Below are 22939 nucleotides of genomic sequence, written 5' to 3'. Positions count from 1 at the left end.
GTATGGGAAATCATGTCTCCCAAACTTGATTGAGTTTTTTGAAGAAGTAATGAAGATGATTGATGAGGGCAGAGCAGTGGATGTGATCTATGTGGACTTCAGTAAGACATTTGACAAGGTTCCTCATGAGAGACTGGTTAATAAGGTTAGATCATGTGGAATATAAGGAGAACAAGCCACTTGGATACAGAACTCACTTGTTTTTCAGACTGGAGGCCTGTAACCCATGGTGTGCAATAAGGGTTGGAGTGCTGGATCCACTGCTTTTTATTGTTTATATAAATGATTTGGATGTGAGCATAGGAAGTATGGTTAGTAAGTTTGCACATGACACCAACATTGGAGGTGTGGTGGACAGTGAAGAAGGTTACCTCTGATTACAATGGGATCTTAATCAAATGGGCCAATGGGATGAGAAGTTTAATTTAGATAAATGTGAAGTGCTGCATTTTGGAAATGCAAATCTTAGCATGACTTATACACTTAATGTAAAAAGTGAGGTCTGCAGATGCTGGAGATCAGAGCTGAAAATGTGTTGCCGGTTAAAGCACAGCAGGTTAGGCAGCATCCAAGGAATAGGGAATTCGACGTTTCGGGCCAGAGCCCTTCATCGTAGGCTGAGGGTTAACCTTATAGAGGCTTACAAAATTGAGGGGCATGGATAGGGTAAATAGTCAAGCTCTTTCCTGATGAATGGCTCTGGCCCAAAACGTCAAATTTCCTGTTCCTTGGATGCTGCCTAACCTGCTGTGCTTTAACCAGCAACACATTTTCAGCTTATACACTTAATGGTAAGGTCTGAGGGAGTGTTGCTGAACAAAGAGACCTTGGAGTGCAGGTTCATAGCTCCTTGAAAGTGGAGTCACAGGTAGATAGGATAGTGAAGGCAGTGTTTGGTATGCTTTCCATTATTGGTCAGAGTATTGAGTACAAGAGTTGAGAGGTCATGTTGCGGCTGTACAGGACATTGGTTAAGCCACTGTTGGAATATTGCATGCATTTCTGGTCGTCTTCTTATTGGAAGGATGTTGTGAAACTTGAAAGGGTTCAGAAAAGATTTACAAGGATATTGCCAGGGTTGGAGGATTTGAGCTACAGGGAGAGGCTGAACAGGCTGGGGCTGTTTTCCCTGGAGCATCGTAGGCTGAGGGTTAACCTTATTGAGGATTACAAAATTGAGGGGCATGGATAGGGTAAACAGTCAAGCTCTTTTCCCTGGGGTGGGCTAGTCCAAGGCTAGAGGGCATGGGTTTATGGTGAGAGAGGAAAGATTTAAAAGGGACCCAAGAGGCAACATTTTCACACAGGGTGGTACGTGTGTGGAATGAGCTGCCAGAGGAAGTGGTGGAGGCTGGTACAATTACAGCATTTAAAAGCCATCTGGATGGGTATTTCAGGAGAAAGGGTTTAGAGGGATGTGGGCTGGGTGTTGGCAATTTGGGACTAGATTAATGAGGTATCTGGTTGGCATGGCTGAGTTTTACCGAAGGGTCTGTTTCTGTGCTGTCTATCTCTGTGCAGGTTAGGTGGATTGGCCATTAGAAATATATGGATTCAAAGATGGGGTGTGAGATGCTTTACAGCGTGTCAGTGTGGACTTGATGGGCTGAATGGTCTGCTTCCACTCTTAAGGGAACCTATGATTATATATCTGTGCTTCTAGCTCTGTGCTTGTGTTTATCTGTGTCTTCATGTATCTATGTATGTGTATGTGTCCGTGTGTGTGTGTCCCTGTCTCACTGTCTCTGTTTTTGCCTCTGTGTCTGTTTGGTTTATCTCTTACTTTGTGTCTGTTTTGGTCCCTGTTCCTGCCTCTGTTTCTGTCTTTGTCTTTATTTCTGTTTGTGTCTCTGTTTTCATATCTTTTTCTGTGTTTCTGGCTGTGTTTTTTTTCTCTCTCTCTAAACTCTCATTTTGTGCATGTCTTTTTCTGTCTTTACGTTCCCCTCTGTCTCTTCCTCTCTTGTCTTTTTCCCTCTGCCTCTCTCTTTGTGTTTCTCTCTCTCTCTCTCCCCTCCCCTGCAGGTAGGAGGTGGAAGAACATTGTGAGCAGGAGCAGTTTCCCACCCCCCGGTCTCAGTGTCGGGCTGTGCAGGTACAAGGGAGGAGGGACACTGCTGCTGCTGCTGTTCTCATGATCTGAGGTACCTCTCTGTCTGTCTGTCTCTGTGTGTGTGTGTGTGTCTGTCTGTCTGGGTCTCTGCAGGTACCGGGTGGAGGGAGGGGATCCCCCCCGCCCCCCGGGGTGGGGGAGGGGACGGTGCGGCTGCGCTCTGGGATTTCATCGCTGCCGGCGGCAGGTCTTTGCGGGCAGTGGGCCGGGGCTAGGGGAGGGAACCGGGAGCCCCCGGGGGGGGGGAGAACCGACGGACAGTAGTCACCTGGGCCCCGGGGGGTAGGGGGAGGGAGCCGGCTGCAGGTACGGAGCTGTCCCAGGGCGCTGGGGGGGAACGGGGAGAGACTTTGAGCCGAGTTTGGGAAGTTGGCGAAAAGTTGAATGAACTTTCTGAAAAGTTTGACAAAGTTTGTAAAAGTTGCTATCTTTGTTTTGTTCCGTGTTTTCCAGCTTTCCCGGGATTCCTTCTCCCTCCCCGCACCTGAGGATTTATTTCTGGGGGGGTTCTCTCTCTCTCTGAAGGCTTGAGAAACAAAAGGCGCCCCGGACTAGAGTTGTTGTTGTTGTGGAGAGAGAGGAGTGTTCTCCCCTGGGGAGAGTTTGTTGTAATCCTCTCTCTCTCTCGGTGTCTCTGGGGTTTGGCGATGGCGAGCGGCGGTTACCGACCTCCCGGGAATACCACCGACTTCCTGGAGGAATGGAAAGCCAAGCGGGAGAAGATGCGAGCCCGGTTCGCCGCAGCAACCGGCGCTAACTCCGCCGAGAGCGGCCCGAACCGGAACGGTGCCCCGCCGCCCGCCGCCGAGCTCAGCAACAACAACAACAACAACGGCGGCGGTAGCGCCGGGGACCGGGAGCGAGCGGCCGCCAGGAGTGTCCCTCCCATCAACAAGCGGCCGGACGAGGACGGGAGCGGCGCCACCAAAGGCAGCGAGAGCGGAGCCAGGAACCCGGCGGCGGACGAGGTGGAGGCGGAGAGTCCGTCCGCCGCTCCCGCCGCTTCCTCGGCGTCACCTCCCGCCAGCAGCAAGATCAAAGAGAAGGGTAAGAGCTCCGGGCCCAGCGCCAGGAAGGGCAAAGGGCAGATCGAGAAGAGGAAGCTCAGGGAGAAGAGGAGGTCTACAGGAGTGGTCAACATCCCATCCACTGAGGTAGGCAGCTGGCTCACCCCCTCACCCTCACCCCCTCATCCCTCCCCATGTCACCCCCTCATCCCTCCCCGTGTCACTCCCTCATCCCTCCCCGTGTCGCACTCTCCACCCCCTCATCCCTCCCCCCTCCCCAATGTACCCCCTTCACCCCCTCATCCCTCCCCGTGTCACACTCTCCACCCCCTCATCCCTCCCCGTGTCACACTCTCCACCCCCTCATCCCTCCCCGTGTCACACTCTCCACCCCCTCATCCCTCCCCGTGTCACTCCCTCATCCCTCCCCGTGTCACACTCTCCACCCCCTCATCCCTCCCCGTGTCACACTCTCCACCCCCTCATCCCTCCCCGTGTCTCACTCTCCACCCCCTCATCCCTCCCCGTGTCTCACTCCTCACCCCCTCATCCCTCCCCGTGTCACTCCCTCATCCCTCCCCATGTCTCACTCTTCACCCCCTCATCCCTCCCCGTGTCACTCCCTCATCCCTCCCCGTGTACCCCCTTCACCCCCTCATCCCTCCCTGTGTCACACTCTCCACCTCCTCATCCCTCCCCGTGTACCCCCTTCACCCCCTCATCCCTCCCCGTGTCACTCCCTCATCCCTCCCCGTGTCACTCCCTCATCCCTCCCCGTGTCACTCCCTCATCCCTCCCCGTGTCACACTCTCCACCCCCTCATCCCTCCCCGTGTCTCACACTCATCCCTCCCCGTGTCTCACTCTTCACCCCCTCACCCCCTCCCCATGCAACCCCCTCATCCCTCCGTGTCACCCCCTCACCCCTCCCTGTGTCACACCCTCACTCCTTCACTGCTTCGACTACTCGCTCACTTCCTTCCCTTCTGGTGGTACCCCCCTCCTGTCTGGTACTCCCTCAATCCCCTTACTCTCTTCACTCCTCCCTTCCTGGTACCCCCTGGCGTCCTCCCTTGTGGTACCCTCTCACTGCCCTTCACCCCTCATCCCTTTTTTCCACCCCTCTCTCATTCCCTCTCCCTGTTCCCACCTCCAAGTGCTCAGCACCTCACTTCCTTACCACCACACCATCCCACACTCCCATTCTCCTCATTTTCCCACTCCCTTGTCCTTCTCACCCACCCCCGGTCATCATTATCCTGATATTCAAATCCACACGAGACCTTGTTGTGTATCAGCTGCATCATCATAGACTGCAGTGAGGCCATTTAGTCTGTCATCTGCATACTAGCTCTTGTTAAAAGTTGTCATCCCCACTCCCCACCCCTTTTGCTGCTAAATTCAAGTGGCTATCCAGTTTCTTTTAGGAAGGTGCTCTGAAACCCGTTAATGTATGAATAAGAATGTATTCCACGTGTTTTCCTCAGGTTCTGTAATAGTATAACAGGAAGGAATGAATATATGCAGCTTAAAACATAGATTAAATTCCACTTGTTCAATTGATCTTGATTTCAATTGGGCTCCCTAAGCCTGTGTCCCTGCATCAAATGTCACATGGGATTGCTGAGCCTTTTATAAGTAAATCGAGCCATGGCGTATAATGTAACTATTTGTGGGACCTTGCTACGTGCAAACAGGCGACCATGCTTCCTATGTTACGGCAATGACTGTACTTGAAAGAGGATCTCATTGGCTGGTAAATGCTTTGCTGTATCCTGAGGTTCATCTATTGCATGTTTATTCTATAGAGTTTTATATTTTCATGTTCCAAGTTAAGGGTCTGTTTCTCTCGTTTGTTGAATCTGCAATGAGATTTTTGAAAGGCTAAAGGCGACCCCTAAGACTAGGTACCATGGTGGAGGATTTGACTTGATCATTTGCAACTGCTGTTGATGTTGAAGTGAATGTGTTTCACCCACTGATGTAACCAACCTCTCTCTCTTCTATCTGTACGAGTTTTTTTTTGTTTAATTTGGGGTGGGGTAGGGACTATCCAAACCATTAAAATGTTAAAATTTCTGTGTGTACACAGGGAAGGCCTGAAACAGCTGGATAATCCCAACTGGGTTTATCTCCATCTCCCGGACGGCATTAACTTTTATCCGTCCCATCGTATAAACTCAGCCTAAAACAAAAAGGAACAAAATCCGTGTTAGACTTTGTAAAATTTTATTTCAAAGGGAAAATGTGTAACTGATTGAACTGTTGTGAGAATTTGACATCAAAACTTTTAATATTCTTGATTATCAAAAGTAATTTCTTTGTAATGGTGTTTGTTTGGGTGAGTGGAGGGGGCCAGCGATGTTGGGGCAATGAATTTTGTATGTTGTTTACTGTTGTATAATTGGAGTCTTGAGGTATACATGTGTGCACACAAAAATATCGTTGATGGAAATGAATGATGTGACAAAGTTCCTGTTATGCCACCTTGACAGGGCAATACTTTACAAAGCAGACCCAGGCTTGTTTGTCTAATTATAAATGTAGCGGGATACCTCCAAGCATTCTGGTAGTTTTTCATTCCTGCCTGATGGCATAGTGAGTGGTGGCCACTCTGAGATCGGCACAGATGTTGCTGAAACATCGGCTGCTATGGATTGGACCACCATGTGGTCTGGTCTTTTACTCAGTGTTGCTTCAAGTTGAAGCAGAGAAAACATCATCAGAATTATCCAGGCCTTGAGGCACCCCGACCCAATTTAAGGCCAAATGGGTTTTCTCTGAGTTGGTATTGCTGCTGCTGTAATGTGAGAAATTGGACAACCAGTTTGTGCGCAGTGGGGTCCTTATGTGACAGTAGCTTTGAGGAGCTGAGGTTTATAAAATCATGAGGGGCATGGATGAGGTGAACCATAACGGTCTTTTCCCTTGGGGCATATTTTTAAGGTGAGAGGAGAAAGATTTAAAGAGGACATGAGAGACAGATGTGCTGGAGAAACTCAGTATTTGTGAGGATAGAAAGCCACTTAATGCATTGAGTGGTTTGTTTGTGGAATGAACTGCTAGAGCAAGTGTTTGATACCGTTACAGTTACAAGAGTTAAGTAGCACTTAGATAAGTACATGGATAGGAAAAGTTTGGAGGGATATGTGCCAAATGCAGGCAGGTGGGACTAGTTTCATTTGGGAATATAGTCAGCATGACTGTAGGGTCTGTTTCCATGCCTATGACCTGACTCTTTAAAAACCAGCAGCAGGAGGAGGACAGTCAGCTCCTGGACCCTGCTCTGTCATTGAATAAGTATTGGCCCGGAGGCCACAGACAGCTGTCATCCATCCGAGAGGGCAGGTGGGTTTCTAAGAGAGAACCCCTTGAGGAGTAATTTTGTTCAGCAAAGATACTAAAGGATATGCACCAAAGGTGGGTAAATGAGTTAGGCCACAGATCGGCCATTACCCCATTGAATGGTGGAACAGATTAGAGGGGCTGAATGGCCTACTCCTGGTTCCTATGTGTCATTTTCCCTTTGTGCTGCACTGGAGCATAAGTCTGAATTTAATGTAATTGTTAAACCATGGTTGAGAATTGGTGAGTTTTCCCAATTTATTTAATTTTAAATTCACATTGGTATGATTCACGTTGTTTCATTCAGATTTATTAAAGCAGTTTGGTTTATTTGGATTAAATAGTAGTTAGATAATGCAATGTTGCATCGTATCTATGTTATAACTTGGATGTTGAGGATTTTATCATCCTTACTGATCTCTTTTGTGGAAAGCGCTGTAGGATTCAGTCACCATTCCGTGTACTTTAGTGCATGGGGAATTCTTCTAAGTTGTCATTAATTTATTTTAGACTGAAAAATTTTGGTAAATTTTCTCATTCTATACATGTGACACAGTGCATTTTAACGATTGACTCCTTGGCTCGAGATTATATCGTTAAAAATCTCACAACACCAGGTTATAGTCCAACAGGTTTATTTGGAAGCACTAGCTTTCAGATCGCTGCTCCTTCATCAGGTGGTTGTGGAGAATAAGGTTGTGAGATGATCTTATTCTCCACAACTATCTGATGAAGGAGCAGCGCTCTGAAAGCTAGTGCTTCCAAATAAACCTGTTGGACTATAACCTGGTGTTGTGAGATTTTTAACTTTGTCCACCCCAGTCAAACACTGGCATCTCCAAATCAGAGATTATATTCTTCACATCGTTTGAATCATAATCACCAGATCTTTATTCAGTTGCCTTTTTACTTTGTGGTCATTTTGTTGCCCCTGTAACTGGTTCCCAAAATAATCTTCCTTTGTGGTGTTGTAGTTTGGATTAAGAATTACTGTAGATTGGGTTTGTTCACATTGTTCACCATTTATGTGACTTATGTGAGAGAGTTATACATGGCTGACTATAGCGCCTCAATTATATCCTGGAGTTAACACTGTCTGGTTAGGAATAAAAAATTATTGCAGTCTTGCAATGTTTGCATCCATTTTGAGAAAAGCAGTGTACAATTGGCAAAAAGGGTATTGGTGTGCCTTTTGTGATATTGGATTAAAGTCGAGGTTGATAGCACAGGAAAAGACCCCTTCGGCACAGCTCAAAAACACCTGACTCTTCTCCTCCTATTTCCCTGGCCTTCGCCCATAACTTAGTGTGCCTTAGTATTGTAAGTGCACGTCTGATATGTGATGGGGGTTTCTGTGTCTCCCACCTTTTGTACAGGCAGAGAGTTCCAGATTCCCATCACCCTCTGGGTGAAAAGAAATTTCCACTCATCCCCTGTGAGTGTTCTGACCCGAACCTTAAATCCATGTCCCCTTGTCATTGATCTCCCCCACGTCATCGATACTTTGCAATAATGCCTCTGTTCCGCGGAAAATAACTGCAGTCTATCCAGAACAAAAGCAGATTTGGCAGCATCTGTGGAGAGATAGCAGAGTTAACGATTCCAGTCCAGTGAAGGGTCTGAAGAAGAGTCATTGGACTTGTCACGTTCACCTATTTCTTTCCCTCCATTTGACTTAGTGGTGTGACCATCAATAGAAGTAGGTAATTTGGCCGGTGGGAAGTTACTTGTTGACACTGAAGTTGTAGTCCATTGCTGAGCGTTCTGATACTGAATAGAACATTCCAGAAGGATAGCCCATCTGGTTTGCTAATGGCAGTTTAGCAGCTCTGATGATATCAGATTCGGTGCTGGAGTTGGAAGCCTGCAGAGTTGATAACTGACCCTTTGCTGGGTGGTTTGTGCTGTGTGACTCTGTGCTGCACGTGGAGAGAGGTTTCAACAGCATGACGTGGAAATGCCTGATGAATTGTCTGCTCTTTGAGAGATCCAGCATTACTTACTGAACTAACCCTGATCTCGTAGGTTGGACTGAGCAACGTTGGTAATTATTCCTTCAGATACGGAGTCAGTTGTTGCCAATTCCTCGTTGGTTCTGTTTTTCCTGAGCTGGACATATTGGTGAAAATGGACTGAGTGGTTCTTGATCAGGGAAGCAATGCAGAGAGAGACTGATGGAGGCATCGAGGACAATTTATTCAAAAAGGCACTGACAATGGACATGGATGTGACCTGATTCCCATTCAACACCCTGCCAACTGGAGACTAGAAAAACAGTGGTTCCTTCTACAGTGCTGACGAGTCAGGTCCAGGTCACTGCACCCCCTGTGTGAAGAGGCAAGGTGAATATTATTTCGGTCAGTTAGTTCCTTCTCTCTGCCATAAGGTGGACAGCAGTTAGAGTGCAAAAGGTTCATTTAATGATTGTCCCGATAAAGAAGAGACCTGAATTTGTATAGCACCTCTGTGTCCCAAAACATTTCATAGGACATTTGAAATGCAGTCCCTGTTGAAAAATAGCACAGATAATTGCCAATTTACACACAGAAAGCTCCTCTAAACTGTTTAGTGATGTGTGTTTGAGGGATAAAGCCTGACCCTGAGTTTAAGATGGTGTCTAGACCTTTACACCCAGCTACCAGTTTCATGTTGGATGTGAGCCCGTGGACTCCAGGGTGATTGAACAGTTCTGGTCTGGTTGGATCATGTGACGACCAGGATGGAAGAAGCCAGTTTGATGGCTTTTATTTTGTTTCTCAGCTGCTGGCCCTTATCCTCTTGGTTCGCAGCATAAATCGACGTGCACAACATGTTCCCTCTTAATGTAAACGTTATCCTCTTCACTCCATCATATAAAACTGGGAAAGTGAGCCCAGTTTGTAAATCTGAGAGTTATAGCTGTTACTAATGGAACTGTCTGCTTGCCCTTAGGCTAGGGTGAGGCAGCAGCGTAAAATCAAATGAAAGCTAGTTGCACCTTGTCTGACATAATTACATATTGTCATGGTGACGTGTGAGGACCATTAGTCTGTTGATTTTTTTCAGTCCGTGTTTGGATGCAGTAATGTTTGTTGGCTGCTGTCTAAGTTAATGCAGTGGAGACTGTGCATTGATGTTTCAGAGAATTTAGCATATTAACCAAATGAGGGAGGGAACATGGCTCATTATTTTGGTAGTCCAGTACATTTTCTTTGACCACATAATATTTTCTTTGCTTTGGAAAAACGACATTTCACCTCCCAGTAAACTCTAGAGCTGCAGGGTTCTCTTACCTTTAGCAGCTTCATGATGCAGTGCTGCTGTGCAGCAATAGTGATTGAAGCACGCGGAATGGAATTACGTTACTGCACTTAAGTGATCACTAATCAATAAATTTACTAAGAGAACTGAGAATCAAAAACAGGAATTGCTGGAAAAGCTCAGCAGGTCTGACAGTATCTGTGGAGAGAAATCAGAGTTAATGTTTCCAGTCAAGTGACTCTTCCTCAGAACTGGAACAATGATGAAATAGAAATGAGGACTTGTCCATTTCAGTGTCGGTCAATTTTAATTACTGACAAACTCTGATACTAAGAACTAATTTTTAGTGTAGAGTGCCATGCCATTGGACATTTCTGAAAAGCTGTTGCAAACTTTTTTCTGTTTTTTTTATCTCTCAATCCAACTCTATTCCCTTTTCTTTCATACTCTGAAACTGATTTGACCTTGATATATTTAAACTGATGATACCTGGTTCAGATTCTGTGCAGCTCAGTAATAATTCTTCAGTCTGATTGAGCGTTGCACAGGGTTCTGTCCCAAATAGCAGTGATAAAGTTAGAAATTCCATCCAAGGCAAGTTTAAATGTAATGAACAGTTGATATTTCAGATTGACTACAAAGTCCTTGTCATCAAGTTTAAATGTTTGACTTTGGCTCCCTCCCATTATTTTAACTAACAGCGCTCCTGCCATTAAAGCAGTGGTTCCCAAATTTATTTCCCACTGCGACTCCACATTGATGCTGGAAAATGATCTCGACCCGTCAGAGGGAGCAGGTCTCTGTCCTTTGCTGTTGTAGCTTCATCCAGAGTGCAAGGTGTCCGCTTCTGCCTCTGACCCAGTGAGCTCTCTTTGGGAAACTCTGCAAACAGGCTGCTTGAAGTTTGTAGCTGATCTTTTCCAACTTGGTGTCAAGCTCTTGCTCTCCTTTGCTCACCCTGCGTTCTTAATTGTTGCCCATCTTTTATTCTCGAAAAATCATTTATGAAATGTGGGTGTTGCCAACTGAGTCATCCCTAAATTCAGAATCAACCCCATTGCTATGGGTCTGGAGTCACATGTAGGCCAGATGGGGTAAGCATGGTAATTCCCTTCCCTCAGGGGTGTTAATGAGCTGGTTTTGGGGTATCCAGCAGGGGTCTTGGGCTTGATTTTTTTGGGTTGGCTTTTTATTCCAGATTTTTAACGAATTCACCCTCTGCTATGGTGGGATTTGAACTTGTGAATCCAGAACATTAGCCCGGGATTCTGGATTACTCACCCAGAGGCATTACCGTTTCACAATCCCCTCTCCCATTCGTTCAAGAGAATGTGGTGGTGAACAGTCTTTGTTGTTAGGTGGACCCGCAATGCCCTTGGAGAGGGAATCCCAGCATTCTGACCCAGTGACATCAAAGGATATATTTCCAGGTCAGGATGGTGAATGGCCTGGAAGGGAACTTGTAGGGGGTGCTGTTCTCATGTATTTGCTGCCTTTGTCCTTCTCAATGGAAGTGGTTGTTTTGGTTTGGAAGGTGCTGTCTGAGGATCTGTGGTGAATTTCTGCAACACATCTTGTAGATAGTACACACTGCTGCTACTGAGTGTCGGTGGTGGAGGGAGGGGATGTTTGTGGATGTGGGGCCAATCAAGACTGCTGCATTTCCTGGATGGTGTCAAGTTTCATGAAGGTTTTTGGAGCTGCATTCAGTATTTCTATGGGCAGTGCAGGTACAGTACCGTCTCTGGTCAGTGGTGACCTCCAGGATGTTGGTAGTTGAAGATTCAGTGACAGAAATGGCATTGGATATCAAGGTAGGATATTTCCATTGTGTCTAGCAGGAGGTTGCTATTGGTGTGAATGATGGCCAATGTTGGGACAGATGCAATCACAGTTACAGCGTTTAAAAGACACTCCGACAAGTACATTGACATGAATAAGAAAGGTTTGGAGAGATGTGAGCCAGGAGCAGGCAGGTCAGACTATTTTGTTTGGGATTATTGGCACCATGGACTGGTTAAACCAAACGGTCTGTTTCTGTGCTCGATAACTATTGAAAACTTAGCTCCCCTTCCCCAAAAATACCAAAAACCACTGCTTCACCATCTCCTTCCTTATGGACACTGGCAAAATGTTGGAAGTTAGATCAGTGCGTTTTTATCGGGTATGAATGTTGGGAAAGACAATCCAGGAATGTAGCGATTAGTTCAATGGACTTAATGTGTCATGATCCCATTGAGCCTTGGGCCAGGCTTGAGGGAGTGAATGGCCTCCTGTTGCTCTGTTACCGTCTCAAAGGTGCAGTGCCAGATAAAGGCCTGTGTATTTCATCAGGGTCTGGCAACTACTGACTTGGAGCCGAGCCCCTGATACTGTGTAGGGCATATATATTTTTAAACAAAAGAAAAACATGATTTGTTGAACTTGCTGCAGACTTGATTACCCTCTCGCTCTTCCAACTGGGCTCTTGTCCAAGTCCATTCTGTTCAGTTGTTTCCAGTTGATTATCCCATTGTGCAGGGCCAGCAAAGGGAACTCTGCATTCAGCCGCTGGTCCAAAAATCGAATTCTCATCAAATGCTCCATCTCTTCAAAAGTCAGTGCAATTGTCTCTCTGAGGAGCCATGCTCTGTCTGTCCAGATATCCATCCAGGACAGGTTCACTCTCTTGGATCAAATGTTGACCACACCTTGGCACACCGCCTGCAAAGTGCAGGTCATGGAGCAGTGCCCGTCTGGGTTCACTGGGTACTCCTGTGTCAGAGGATTCTGAATTCCACTGCAAAGCCCCCGGTAACAATCCCATTCCATGACTGCGGCGTGCTGCACTCCCCATGGTACTGCCTTTGGAATGAAACACATCAATATTGCTTCTGCTGCCAGTCCTTAACTCTGTGCTACTTCATTCTTGATCCTTCCAACAAAATGAACCATTTCCCCCTCTGCTTCGTCCTCATGGTCTTCAGTTCAGTCATTAAGCACAAAGGAGGCCATTTGATCCATGGTGCCATTGCTGGCAATTTAAGAAAACAATTGTTCAACGAATTTCATTCCTCCACGGCCCTGTGGATTCTTTCCTTCAATAATTTATCCAGTTCCTTTTTCAAAGTTGTTCTGGGATCAGCGTCTCCCTCACTTGCAGGCAACAACTCACTGTATAAAACTAAAATTCTCCTGTGCTCCACTTTGTGATAAAACTATATGACAGCACAATCAGAACTGATCCATACCGTCCTCTGCACTGAAGGGGCGAGCGTTGCAGGGATTATTGGTTAGGACTGCCTGCTATCCCTAGGCAAAAGGGAGGACTGCAGATGCTGGAAACCAGAGTCTAGATTAGAGTGGTGCTGGAAAAGCACAGCAGTTCAGGCAGCATCCGAGGAGCAGGAAAATCGATGTTTCGGGCAAAAGCCCTTCAGGAAGTGACCCTATTCCTGATGAAGGGCATTTGCCCGAAACGTCGATTTTCCTGCTCCTCAAGCTGCCTGACCTGCCTGCTATCCCTGTCTGGTTATGTCGGTTTGAGTCACAGCAGCGTAGCCTTGCCTCTCAGCTTTTTTTTTGTCAGTGTACAGTCATGTTCCGTTTTGAAGGTGTCAGTTTGAAACCTTGTGTTTTAGAGGATTCCTGAATTTGGTTCAAAACATGAAGAATGCAGCTTTGGCATGTTGAAATGTCCTGTTCCTTGCTGTGATGTGAGCACTGCTGACATGGCATTTGCTGCCCATCTCTCATTGCCTTTGAGGTTCTCTGGCCATTTCAGAGGACAGTTCAAGGTGGACAATGTTACTGTGGGTCTGGGGTCACATGTAGACCTGACCTGGTAAGCACAGCAGATTCATTCCTTAAGGGACGTTAGTGACCCAGGCTGGTTTTTACAACAATTGATGTAGCTTCTAAGTCCCCATCGCTGAGATTTGCTTTCAGTTCCAGATTTATTGCATGAATCTAAACTCCATCAGCTGTCATGAAATTTGAGCCCACATCCCCCAGAGCATTAGCCTGGACCTTTGCATTATTAGTGGCATTACCATCATTGCCAACTGCCTCTCCTGGAAGAGACTTGATTTCCCTGTAGGATTTCTTCATGCATCAAAGATGTTGCTGGCTGGAGCAACATCTATTGTCTGTCTCTAATTGCTCAGGGGGTCAGTTAAGAGTTGGGCAGTGCAGTGCAGCACAAAGACAGGCCCTGAGAAGATAGGTAGTTCAGGTTGAGGTTCTGGATGTAAACTTGCTTGCTGAGCTGGAAGGTTCATTTTCAGATGTTTCATCACCATAGTGGGTAACATTATCAGTGAGTCTCAGGTGAAGTGTTGGTGTTAGTGACCCACTTTTCTATTTGTGTGTTTAGGTTTCCTTGGTTAACCTGTGGTTCTGGATTCCCTTACTGCAAGAATGTCAGTGAACCATAGAGTCAAGAGATGTACAGCATAGAAACAGACCCTTCGGTCCAACCCGTCCATGCAGACCAGATATCCCAACCCAATCTAGTCCCACCTGCCAGCACCCGGCCCATATCCCTCCAAACCCTTCCTATTCATATACCTATCCAAATGCCTCCTAAATGCTGTAATTGTACCAGCCTCCACCACATCCTCTGGCAGCTCATTCCATACACGTACCACCCTCTGCATGTAAAAGTTGTCCCTTAGGGGTCTCTCATATCTTTCCCCTTTCACCCTAAACCTATGCCCTCTAGTTCTGGACTCCCTCAACCCAGGGAAAAAAAAACTTTGTCTATTTATCCTATCCATGCCCCTCATAATTTTGTAAACTTCTATAAGGTCACCCTTCAGCCTCCGACGCTGCAGGGAAAGCAGCCCCAGCCTGTTCAGCCTCTCCCTGTAGCTCAGATCCTCCAATCCTGGCAACATCCTTGTAAATCTTTTCTGAACCATTTCAAGTTTCACAACATCTTTCCGATAGGAAGGAGACCAGAATTGCACACAATATTCCAACAGTGGCCTAACCAATGTCCTGTACAGCTGCAACATGACCTCCCAACTCCTGTACTCAATACTCTGACCAATAAAGGAAAGCATACCAAATGCCTCCTTCACTATCCTATCTACCTGTGATTCCACTTTCAAGGATCTATGAACTTGCTCTCCAAGGTCTCTTTGTTCAGCAACACTCCCTGGGACCTTACCATTAAGTGTATAAGTCCTGCTAAGATTTGCTTTCCCAAAATGCAGCACCTTGCATTTATCCAAATTAAACTCCATCTGCCATTTCTCAGCCCATTGGCCCAGCTGGTCCAGCTTCTACTGTAATCGGAGGTAACTTTCTTCGCTGTCCACTACACCTCCAATTTTGGTGTCATCTGCAAACTTACTAACTGTATGTCTTATGCTCGCATCCAAATCATTTATGTAAATGACAAAAAGTAGAGGACCCAGCACCGATCCTTGTGGCACTCCACTGGTCACAGGCCTCCAGTCTGAAAAACAACCCTCCACCACCACTCTCTGTCTTCTACCTTTGAGCCAATTCTGTATCCAAATGGCTAGTTCTCCCTGTATTCCATGAGATCTAACCTTGCTAATCAGTCTCCCATGGGGAATCTTGTTGAATGCCTTACTGAAGTCCATATAGATCACATCTGCTGCTCTGCCCTCATCAATCCTCTTTATTTCTTCAAAAACCTCAATCAAGTTTGTGAGACATGATTTTCCCATGCACAAAGCCATGTTGACCATCTCGAATCAGTCCTTGCCTTTCCAAATACATGTACATCCTGTCCCTCAGGATTCCCTCCAACAACTTGTCCACCACCGAGGTCAGGCTCACTGGTCTATAGTTCCCTGGCTTGTCCTTACCGCCCTTCTTAAACAGTGGCACCACGTTTGCCAACCTCCAGTCTTCCGGCACCTCACCTGTGACTATCGATACAAATATCTCAGCAAGAGGCCCAGCAAAACTTGTTACGCTCACCATTATGCTAGTTTTTTTCCAGGTATACTCCATTCATGGGTTCAAACCTATGTCACCAGAAATATAGCCCAGGGTTCTGGATTACCAACTTGGTGACATTGCCACTGAGGCATGACCTTCCCTCCGTGAAAGAGCACTTTCTCCGTGACCAGTATTTTTACAGAAATGAATCATTTTTTGAACAGCAGCAAATAGGTTGAATTGAATCAAGTGGATCTGACGGTTTTTGGAGAATTGCCACTGCGGGATTTTGGCTGAAAGGAATGTTTGGTGATTGAGGGAAATGAGAAATGCAAAAATCCAAACCCTTGTTCGAAATTTTTTTTATAAGTTAGATTATTTTTCTGAGCGTGATGTTTCCATCAATGTGAAGGAGAGGGAAGAAGCTAACTTGTTGAATGCTTTCTGTTTTGAGTTCTTAATTTTAATTTCACATTAACCTGAGCTTTATATCTTGGGCGTGTCCTGATTCATTATCTGCCCTCGAATGCGGAAATGAAGTCTCCCTTTTACCGCCTTTCACAATTTTTATAAATGTTTCTTGTTGTTGAAACTCTTTTTAAAATGGTTTTACTTTGGTCCAACTTTCCTATAGCAACTACATTTTCCCCACAAAACAGCCATTTTAAAAAATATATACTTTCTGTTTGGCTGTTTAAAGTTCCTCTTGGAGATTTGCACGTAGGATTCCAAACATCAGGATTTAGCCAGAGGCTGATTATCAAAAGGGAGAGTTGGAAGTCTGCAATTCAGATAGTTGTGGTCTTTGCTCACTCACACATCCTGCACAAGTATTTCAGGACTCGGTAAATTGTACCCCAGTCTCTGATTCAAGTTCCCCTTTTCCAGGTAGCAGTAAATTTGAATTTTGGTTTTGAGACGCAATCCGTGATTAAAGCCAGCATTGCCCATGTCCAGCTTTTAAAGGGACTGTGGCACAGTGATTAGCACTGCTGCCTCACAGCGCCTGAAGACCCGGGTTCAATTCCCGACTCACGCGACGGACTGTGTGGAGTTTGCACATTCTCCCCGTGTCAGCGTGGGTTTCCTCCGGGTGCTCCGGTTTCCTCCCACAGTCCAAAGATGTGCGGGTCAGGTGAATTGGCCATGCTAAATTGCCCGTAGTGTTAGGTAGGGGGTAAATGTAGGGGTATGGGTGGGTTTCGCTTCGGCGGGTCGGTGTGGACTTGTTGGGCCGAAGGGCCTGTTCCAACACTGTAAAATCTAATCTAAAAAAAAAATGTATGGTGGTAATTTTCCCCTGGCATTGTTTTTCCTGAGCAGGTTACATCAGGCTGCATTAACTGAGTTTGGTGAGCACCAGAATGTCAAAGTTCAAATTGTTTGATAAGCTGATGTGCTGAATCAGGTGAGAGCAGAGAGTTACAGCAGGTTTATTGTTGATATATAGTTCAGTGCAGGCTCCAGGTTTTACCTTTACCTTCATGATCCTTTACGTTTCCAGAAACCACTTCCTTGACTCCAAGCACTTTAAACCCACCACCAACTCCGCCCATTCACTAATGAACAAATAACAAAGACTTTCCATCGGGGCATTTTGTTTTAAGAATTCACCTGGGGGATGGGAAGATGGGATAGAACCGCTGCAGTACGTGTACTGCAGTCTGTGGAAAACTCGAGCAGGGCCTGATGAAGGGCTCTGGCCTGAAACGTCGAATTTCCTGTTCCTTGGATGCTGCCTAACCTGCTGTGCTTTAACCAGCAACACATTTTCAGCTCTGATCTCCAGCATCTGCAGACCTCACTTTTTACTCAAACTCGAGCACTCTATGCACACGCTCCAGTTAATATCACTTGCTCTCAATTCGCTGTCCTTGTTCACCATGAAAGGGATCTACATTTGGAACAGTGATAATAACACTGGCACCAACCTTGACGTTTCATTTGGAGTGGACAGTGGTCTGTTTGAGCGTCGCCCCTCCTGGTGGGTTTGTGTGGGAGTTGTACATTGCCTGTACCAGACAGGGTACCACGATACTGCACGGCAGTGGGGCTACAGGCTCTGTCAGTGTGAGTAGGTGCAGTGATTCTTTCATTCACTTTCTCCTCCTCTTCTGACCAAACAATGTCTCCCCACCACCAGCAGACACACACAGACACACACAGACACACACAGACACACACACCCCCACACACACGCACACCCAGTCCCTGTCCCCGGATAGTCCACTGCAAATTGGCACTAAAACTGCAACTTAGGAACAGGACAAATAAATAATTCTGTTGTGCTGAGCTTGCTCCTTTTAAATAGGATGCAGTGATGAGCAGGTAATCTGTTGTTATGGAGTTCCTTGAGGATAAATGTTGGCTGGTAAATGGAAGACCCTCCCATCCAGTCCTCTTTAAAACTATTTCACGGAATCTTTAATATTACCTGAGCAGACGATGAGACTCGTGTGTCTAATGTTCGTTCCCCTTTGTCACATCATCCAAGAACTATATCCATCATCTGATGTTGTCTTGCTGCCCTCTCTGAGTAATGTTGGTTCACCCGTGCCTTTTAGGGAAGTAAATCTGCTGTCCTTGCTTGCTTTAGCCGACATCAAAATGCAGGATCACAGAAACCTGATTAACTTGGAGCTGCCCTGTAGCAGGCAGTAAGTTCAAGGGCAGCTGGGGGGGGGAGGAAGGGGGCGGCATTGATTAACATTTGGCCTTTGTACTGAGATCCACTTCCTGTGCAAGATCAAGATTAAGAATTTAGAAGCAAGGCCAGGCCATTTGACCCATCAGGCATGCTCGTGCTGTTCGTAAGACCATATTGTGCCTCCCCTTCACTTTCCCGCACTGTTCACATAGCCCTCGATTTGCTTAGTATCCAAACATGTATAATAAATTCTCTGAGTAAACTGAGCATGTCCAGCTCTCTGGAGCAGAAATTTTCCAGTTTTCACAACATCCAGCGAAGATATTTCTCCTTATGTCTGTTTTATTTTGAGACTGTGACTCAATATTTGAGATTTACCCAACCAGGAAATAGCTCCAGCATCCACCCTGTCAAAGTTGGTCATCATCTGAAGTGACTGTGGGAGGTGGGGCACATGGGAGAAGTGAGGTGAGCAAAGCGAAATGGAAGGTATTTTAATGCAGGGAACCGGAAGAATAAAATTGGTGAGCTGAGGGCACAGCTAGGCTGGTGGGAGTAGGGTATCGTTGCTAGGGTCAATGAAAGGCTGGGAAGGACTGGTCATTTATCAGTCCTGGTTGTAGAGTATTCTGATGAGATGGAGAGGGAAGGAAGAATGGGGCCTACAACGGCATAGCAGCGAGGAGAGAAGATAGCTCAGGAACTTGAATAAATGAAGTAATTCAAGTCTGAATCAAAAACTCAAAAGGAGCAAGCATGCTGTCGGTTATAGACTCCCCAATAGTCTATCTTAATTCACTCAAAGGATGAGGTCATCTCTAGCCAGGCCAGCGTTTACTGCCCATTGCTAATTGCCCAGAAGGCAGTTGAGAGTCAGTGACATGGTTGGCACGGTGTCTCAGTGGTTAGCTCTGCTGCCTCACACCACCAGGAACCCAGTTCGATTCCAGCCTTGGGACAGTGTGTGGAGTTTGCACGTTCTCCTCTGGTTTTTCCCCTCAGTCCAATGATACGCAGGGAAGGGTGGATTGGCCATGGGAAATGCAGGGTTACAGGGATAGGGTGGGATGCTCTTCAGAGGATCCTTGTGGATTTAATGGGTTGAATGGCCTACTTCCACTACTGTAGGAATTCTAGAGAAATTGCTGAGAGTCTGGAGTCACTTGCAGGCCAGACTATGTAAGAGATGAGAGTTTCCTTTCCTACTGTCACCAAATTTCAGAGAATAATAAGGCAGTCCTAGGGGATTTTAACTACTCCAGTATTAACCGGGATGGTTTTGGTGTGTTAGATAAGGAGGAAACCATGTTCTTAAATTGTATCCGGGAGAACTTTGAATCAGAAAGCCGGACAAAGGAAGGCACAGTTCTGAATCTAACTTTCAGAAATGAGCTTGGGCAGCAGATCAGGAGGGGAGTGCATTTTGGAGATGGTGACCATAACTCTGTTTTGTTTAGGATCATTATAGCAAAGAATGAGGATTGGCTGGGAATAAGTGTTCTAAACTGGGGGAAGGCTAATTTGACTGAGATAAGATCAAGTAGATTGGGAGCAGCTACTTGCAGATGCAAGAGTGTTGGAGGAAAGACCAAGAGTACAGAGCAAAGGGTAAAACCAGAAGCAGAGAAGCCTGGGTGCCAAGGGACAGAAAGGTTAGGATTAATAAAATAAAATAAATTCTGGCAGATACTGATGGCTCAATGCAGCACAGTCCCGAGAGGATTATAAAAGTGCAGTGGGAATACTTAAAAGGAAAGAGAATACATGAGAAAGCATTCATGGGTAGATTTAGGAAAAACCCAAAGGAGTATCTTAAAACTATAAAGAGCAAGAGAATGAGGAGGCAAAGAGTATGGTCCATTAGGTCTCGCAGAGAGAATGTGTGTGGGGACCAGGAACATATCAGCACAGTCTTCAGTGAATACTGTGTCGGAATTCACAATGGACACAGGGATAGGCATCAGGAAGGAGGACTGAGAGAGAGATTAGAAGAGATTAACAGAGAGTGAAGAGCCACTAGAGGGTTCAGCAGCCTTCACGATGGATAAACCCACAGGCCCAGATGTGATGTCTCCCAGGCAGTTGAGGGATTCAACAGAAAAGATACAAGGGACCTCGGCATTCATTCTGGCCACAGATGTGGAAACTGCTCACATCATGTCATCACTAAAAGAAGTGGAGCAAAGAATAGACCAGGAGTTAATAGCCCAGATTCTAACCTCAGTGGTGGGGATGTTATTATAAAGAATTCTGAGCAACAGATTATATTAGCGCTTGAAGGAAAACATTATTTAAGGAAATTCAGCTTGGGCTTGTTGAGGGAAGGTAACATTTCAAAACTTTGAAAACAAATTTTGAAGAGCTAACAGGATGTGTAGGAGGGGAATGATTTAATTTTGCATGTGGAATTCTGTAGAGCTTTTTATTAAATCCCTCCTGGCAAACTGGTCAACAAAGTTGAGAACCCGTGGGATCCAAGACAAAATTGAGAGGTAATGTCCTTGGGAGGGCGAGCAAGGCAAAGGACTACAGTGTGACTAGTACAACTCAGAAGTACCGAAGCTCAGAGGCATATCCACAGATCTCTGAAGGTAACCGAGCAGGTAGGTGAGTGATTAAGGAGGCAAATGAGAAACTGCTCTTTATTAGTCAAATCCTAGAATACAAGAGCAAGCAGTTTATGATGGAGCTGTAGATAATATGACTTCATCAACAGTTGGAGTATTCTGTGCAGTTCCGGTCACCATATTATAGGAAGGCTGTGATTACACTGGAGGGGGTGCAGAGGAGATTTACCAGGATGTTGTCTGGGCTGCAGGATCTCAGCTGTGAGGACATATTGGATAGGCTGGAGTTATTTCACTTGGAGCAGTGACGGTTGAGGGCAGATCTGATAGAGCTATGTAAGATTATGAGGGGCATAGACAGTGTGGATAGTAAGGCACCTTTCTTCATTAGGAGAGTGCTCAGTAATGGAGGCATTGATTTTGGATAAGAGATGGGAGGCTAAGTGTAAGTTGAGAATCTGGTTCACCTCGAAGTGGTGGGAGTCTGGACCACACTGTCTGAAAGGGTACTTGAATCAGGAATTCCTGTAATATTTAAGCAGATATTTGCTTGCATTGCCATGGCGCCTCAGGCTAAGGCTCAAGAACTGAAAAATGGGGTTAGTCTGGTCAAATCTTTGACTGGCATGGACGGGTTGGGTCCAATGGCTTCCTTTAGTGCTGCAAATGTCTGAGTCTGATATATTTCAACAAGATCACATCTTATTCTTCAAAACTGTCAGGAATACAGGCGTGGTCTGATTAATCTCCACTGGCAGGGTCATTTACTCAGTCCAGGAATCAGTCTAATTAAGCTTGAGCTCCCTCATTGGCAAGTTCATCCTTCCTCTGGTCAGGAGACCAAAACTGTACCTAGTCTGTAGAACATGGAAGTCAGAGCAGAAGGAGGTCATTCAGCCCATTGACCAGCTCTGCCTTCAGACTGATCGTGGCTGGTGGTCTACCTCTACTTTCACTCTGACCCTCCCATCACATTCCCATATTCCCTTCATGTCATTAGTCTCCAGAAAGCGATCAACTGTCTGTACTGACACCTTGTAGTTTCCAGATGATGATACAGCCATCGATCTCTGTGATTGAGCTTCCAGAACTTTCTCAGAGAATTCTAAAAGTTCATCATCCTCTGGGTGAAGAAATTCCTCCTCATCTCACTCTTAAATGACCAGCCCTGTGTCTTGAGCTGAGTGATTTAGATTAGATTAGATTCCTTGCAGTGTGGAAACAGGCCCTTCGGCCCAACCAGTCCACACTGACCCTCGTAAGAGTGACCCACCCATCCATTTCCTTCTGACTCATGCACCTAATGCTATGGGCAATTTGGTATGGCTAATTCACCTGGGCTGCACATCTTTGGACTGTGGGAGGAAACTGGAGCACCTGGAGGAAATCCCTGGTTCTAGAGTCACTGTCTGGTCACTGTCACATGCAATCTTTAAATTTTTGAAGCTGACAAATGTTGATCTTGTCTTCTCAGTCTCTCTGATTAAATAGCTATTTGTTCATTATTCATTCATTGGATGAGGGTTTCGCTGGTAGGCGAGCACGTACAGGAGAGTCTCTTCGCTGGCTTCTGTTTCTTTGGATTGAGTTATTGGCTGGTTAAGCAACTATATTTGTTATGGCCTTGGACATAACATAAATTCCCAGTCCTTTTGATGTTGTGACATGCACTGAAGGAAGTTGTTTAAATTTATTCTGCACTTCAGCTGCAATGGTCCTCAACTTTGGAATTCTCTCCCGAAGCCTTGCTGGCTCCTCTCCTTCAGGCTGCAGTCCCTATCCCCTACATCTCCTACACACCCCAACCTCTTCCACAAAGTAAGTGCAATGTGCCAGGTTTCCCTAGGAATTTGGCCTTGGTACTGTGGAGGGATTTAAAATGGGAGGGGACTGTGAGTAGTGCAAGCAACTCTCTGCTTTCCATCTTGGACGTGTATCCAGATTAGCACTGGGGTGCCTAACTGAAATATAATCATGAGATACAGCAGTGAAACTGAAGCAGCCTCCTGGGCTGATAGTCTGGTTTGCAGCCACCACCCTCTCCTTAAACTATTTGCAGAGTCACCGCCCTTAGCAACAAAGGGTAACCTGAGGAGTGATGTGACATTAACACATTGGTTATT

General features: G+C 46.0%; 1 protein-coding gene across 4 annotated transcripts in view; it reads left to right on the top strand.

Annotated features, from left to right (window-relative positions):
* The first annotated feature begins 2033 nt into the window (after nucleotides 1–2033).
* pawr (PRKC, apoptosis, WT1, regulator) overlaps nucleotides 2034–22939 on the top strand; it is a 165456-nt gene continuing 144550 nt past the window's right edge. Inside the window, exons 1-2 of one of the 4 annotated variants that reach the window (XM_060839586.1) lie at nucleotides 2034–2144; nucleotides 2567–3267. In XM_060839586.1, the coding sequence (XP_060695569.1) occupies nucleotides 2761–3267 (507 nt within the window). In that variant the 5' untranslated portion in view covers nucleotides 2034–2144; nucleotides 2567–2760. The other 3 variants (XM_060839588.1, XM_060839589.1, XM_060839587.1) reach the window with 3 other exon arrangements.

This window comes from Hemiscyllium ocellatum, chromosome 19 (genome assembly GCF_020745735.1).
Source record: "Hemiscyllium ocellatum isolate sHemOce1 chromosome 19, sHemOce1.pat.X.cur, whole genome shotgun sequence".
NCBI classification, from domain to species: domain Eukaryota; kingdom Metazoa; phylum Chordata; class Chondrichthyes; order Orectolobiformes; family Hemiscylliidae; genus Hemiscyllium; species Hemiscyllium ocellatum.
This window is presented reverse-complemented; position numbering and strand designations above follow the sequence as displayed.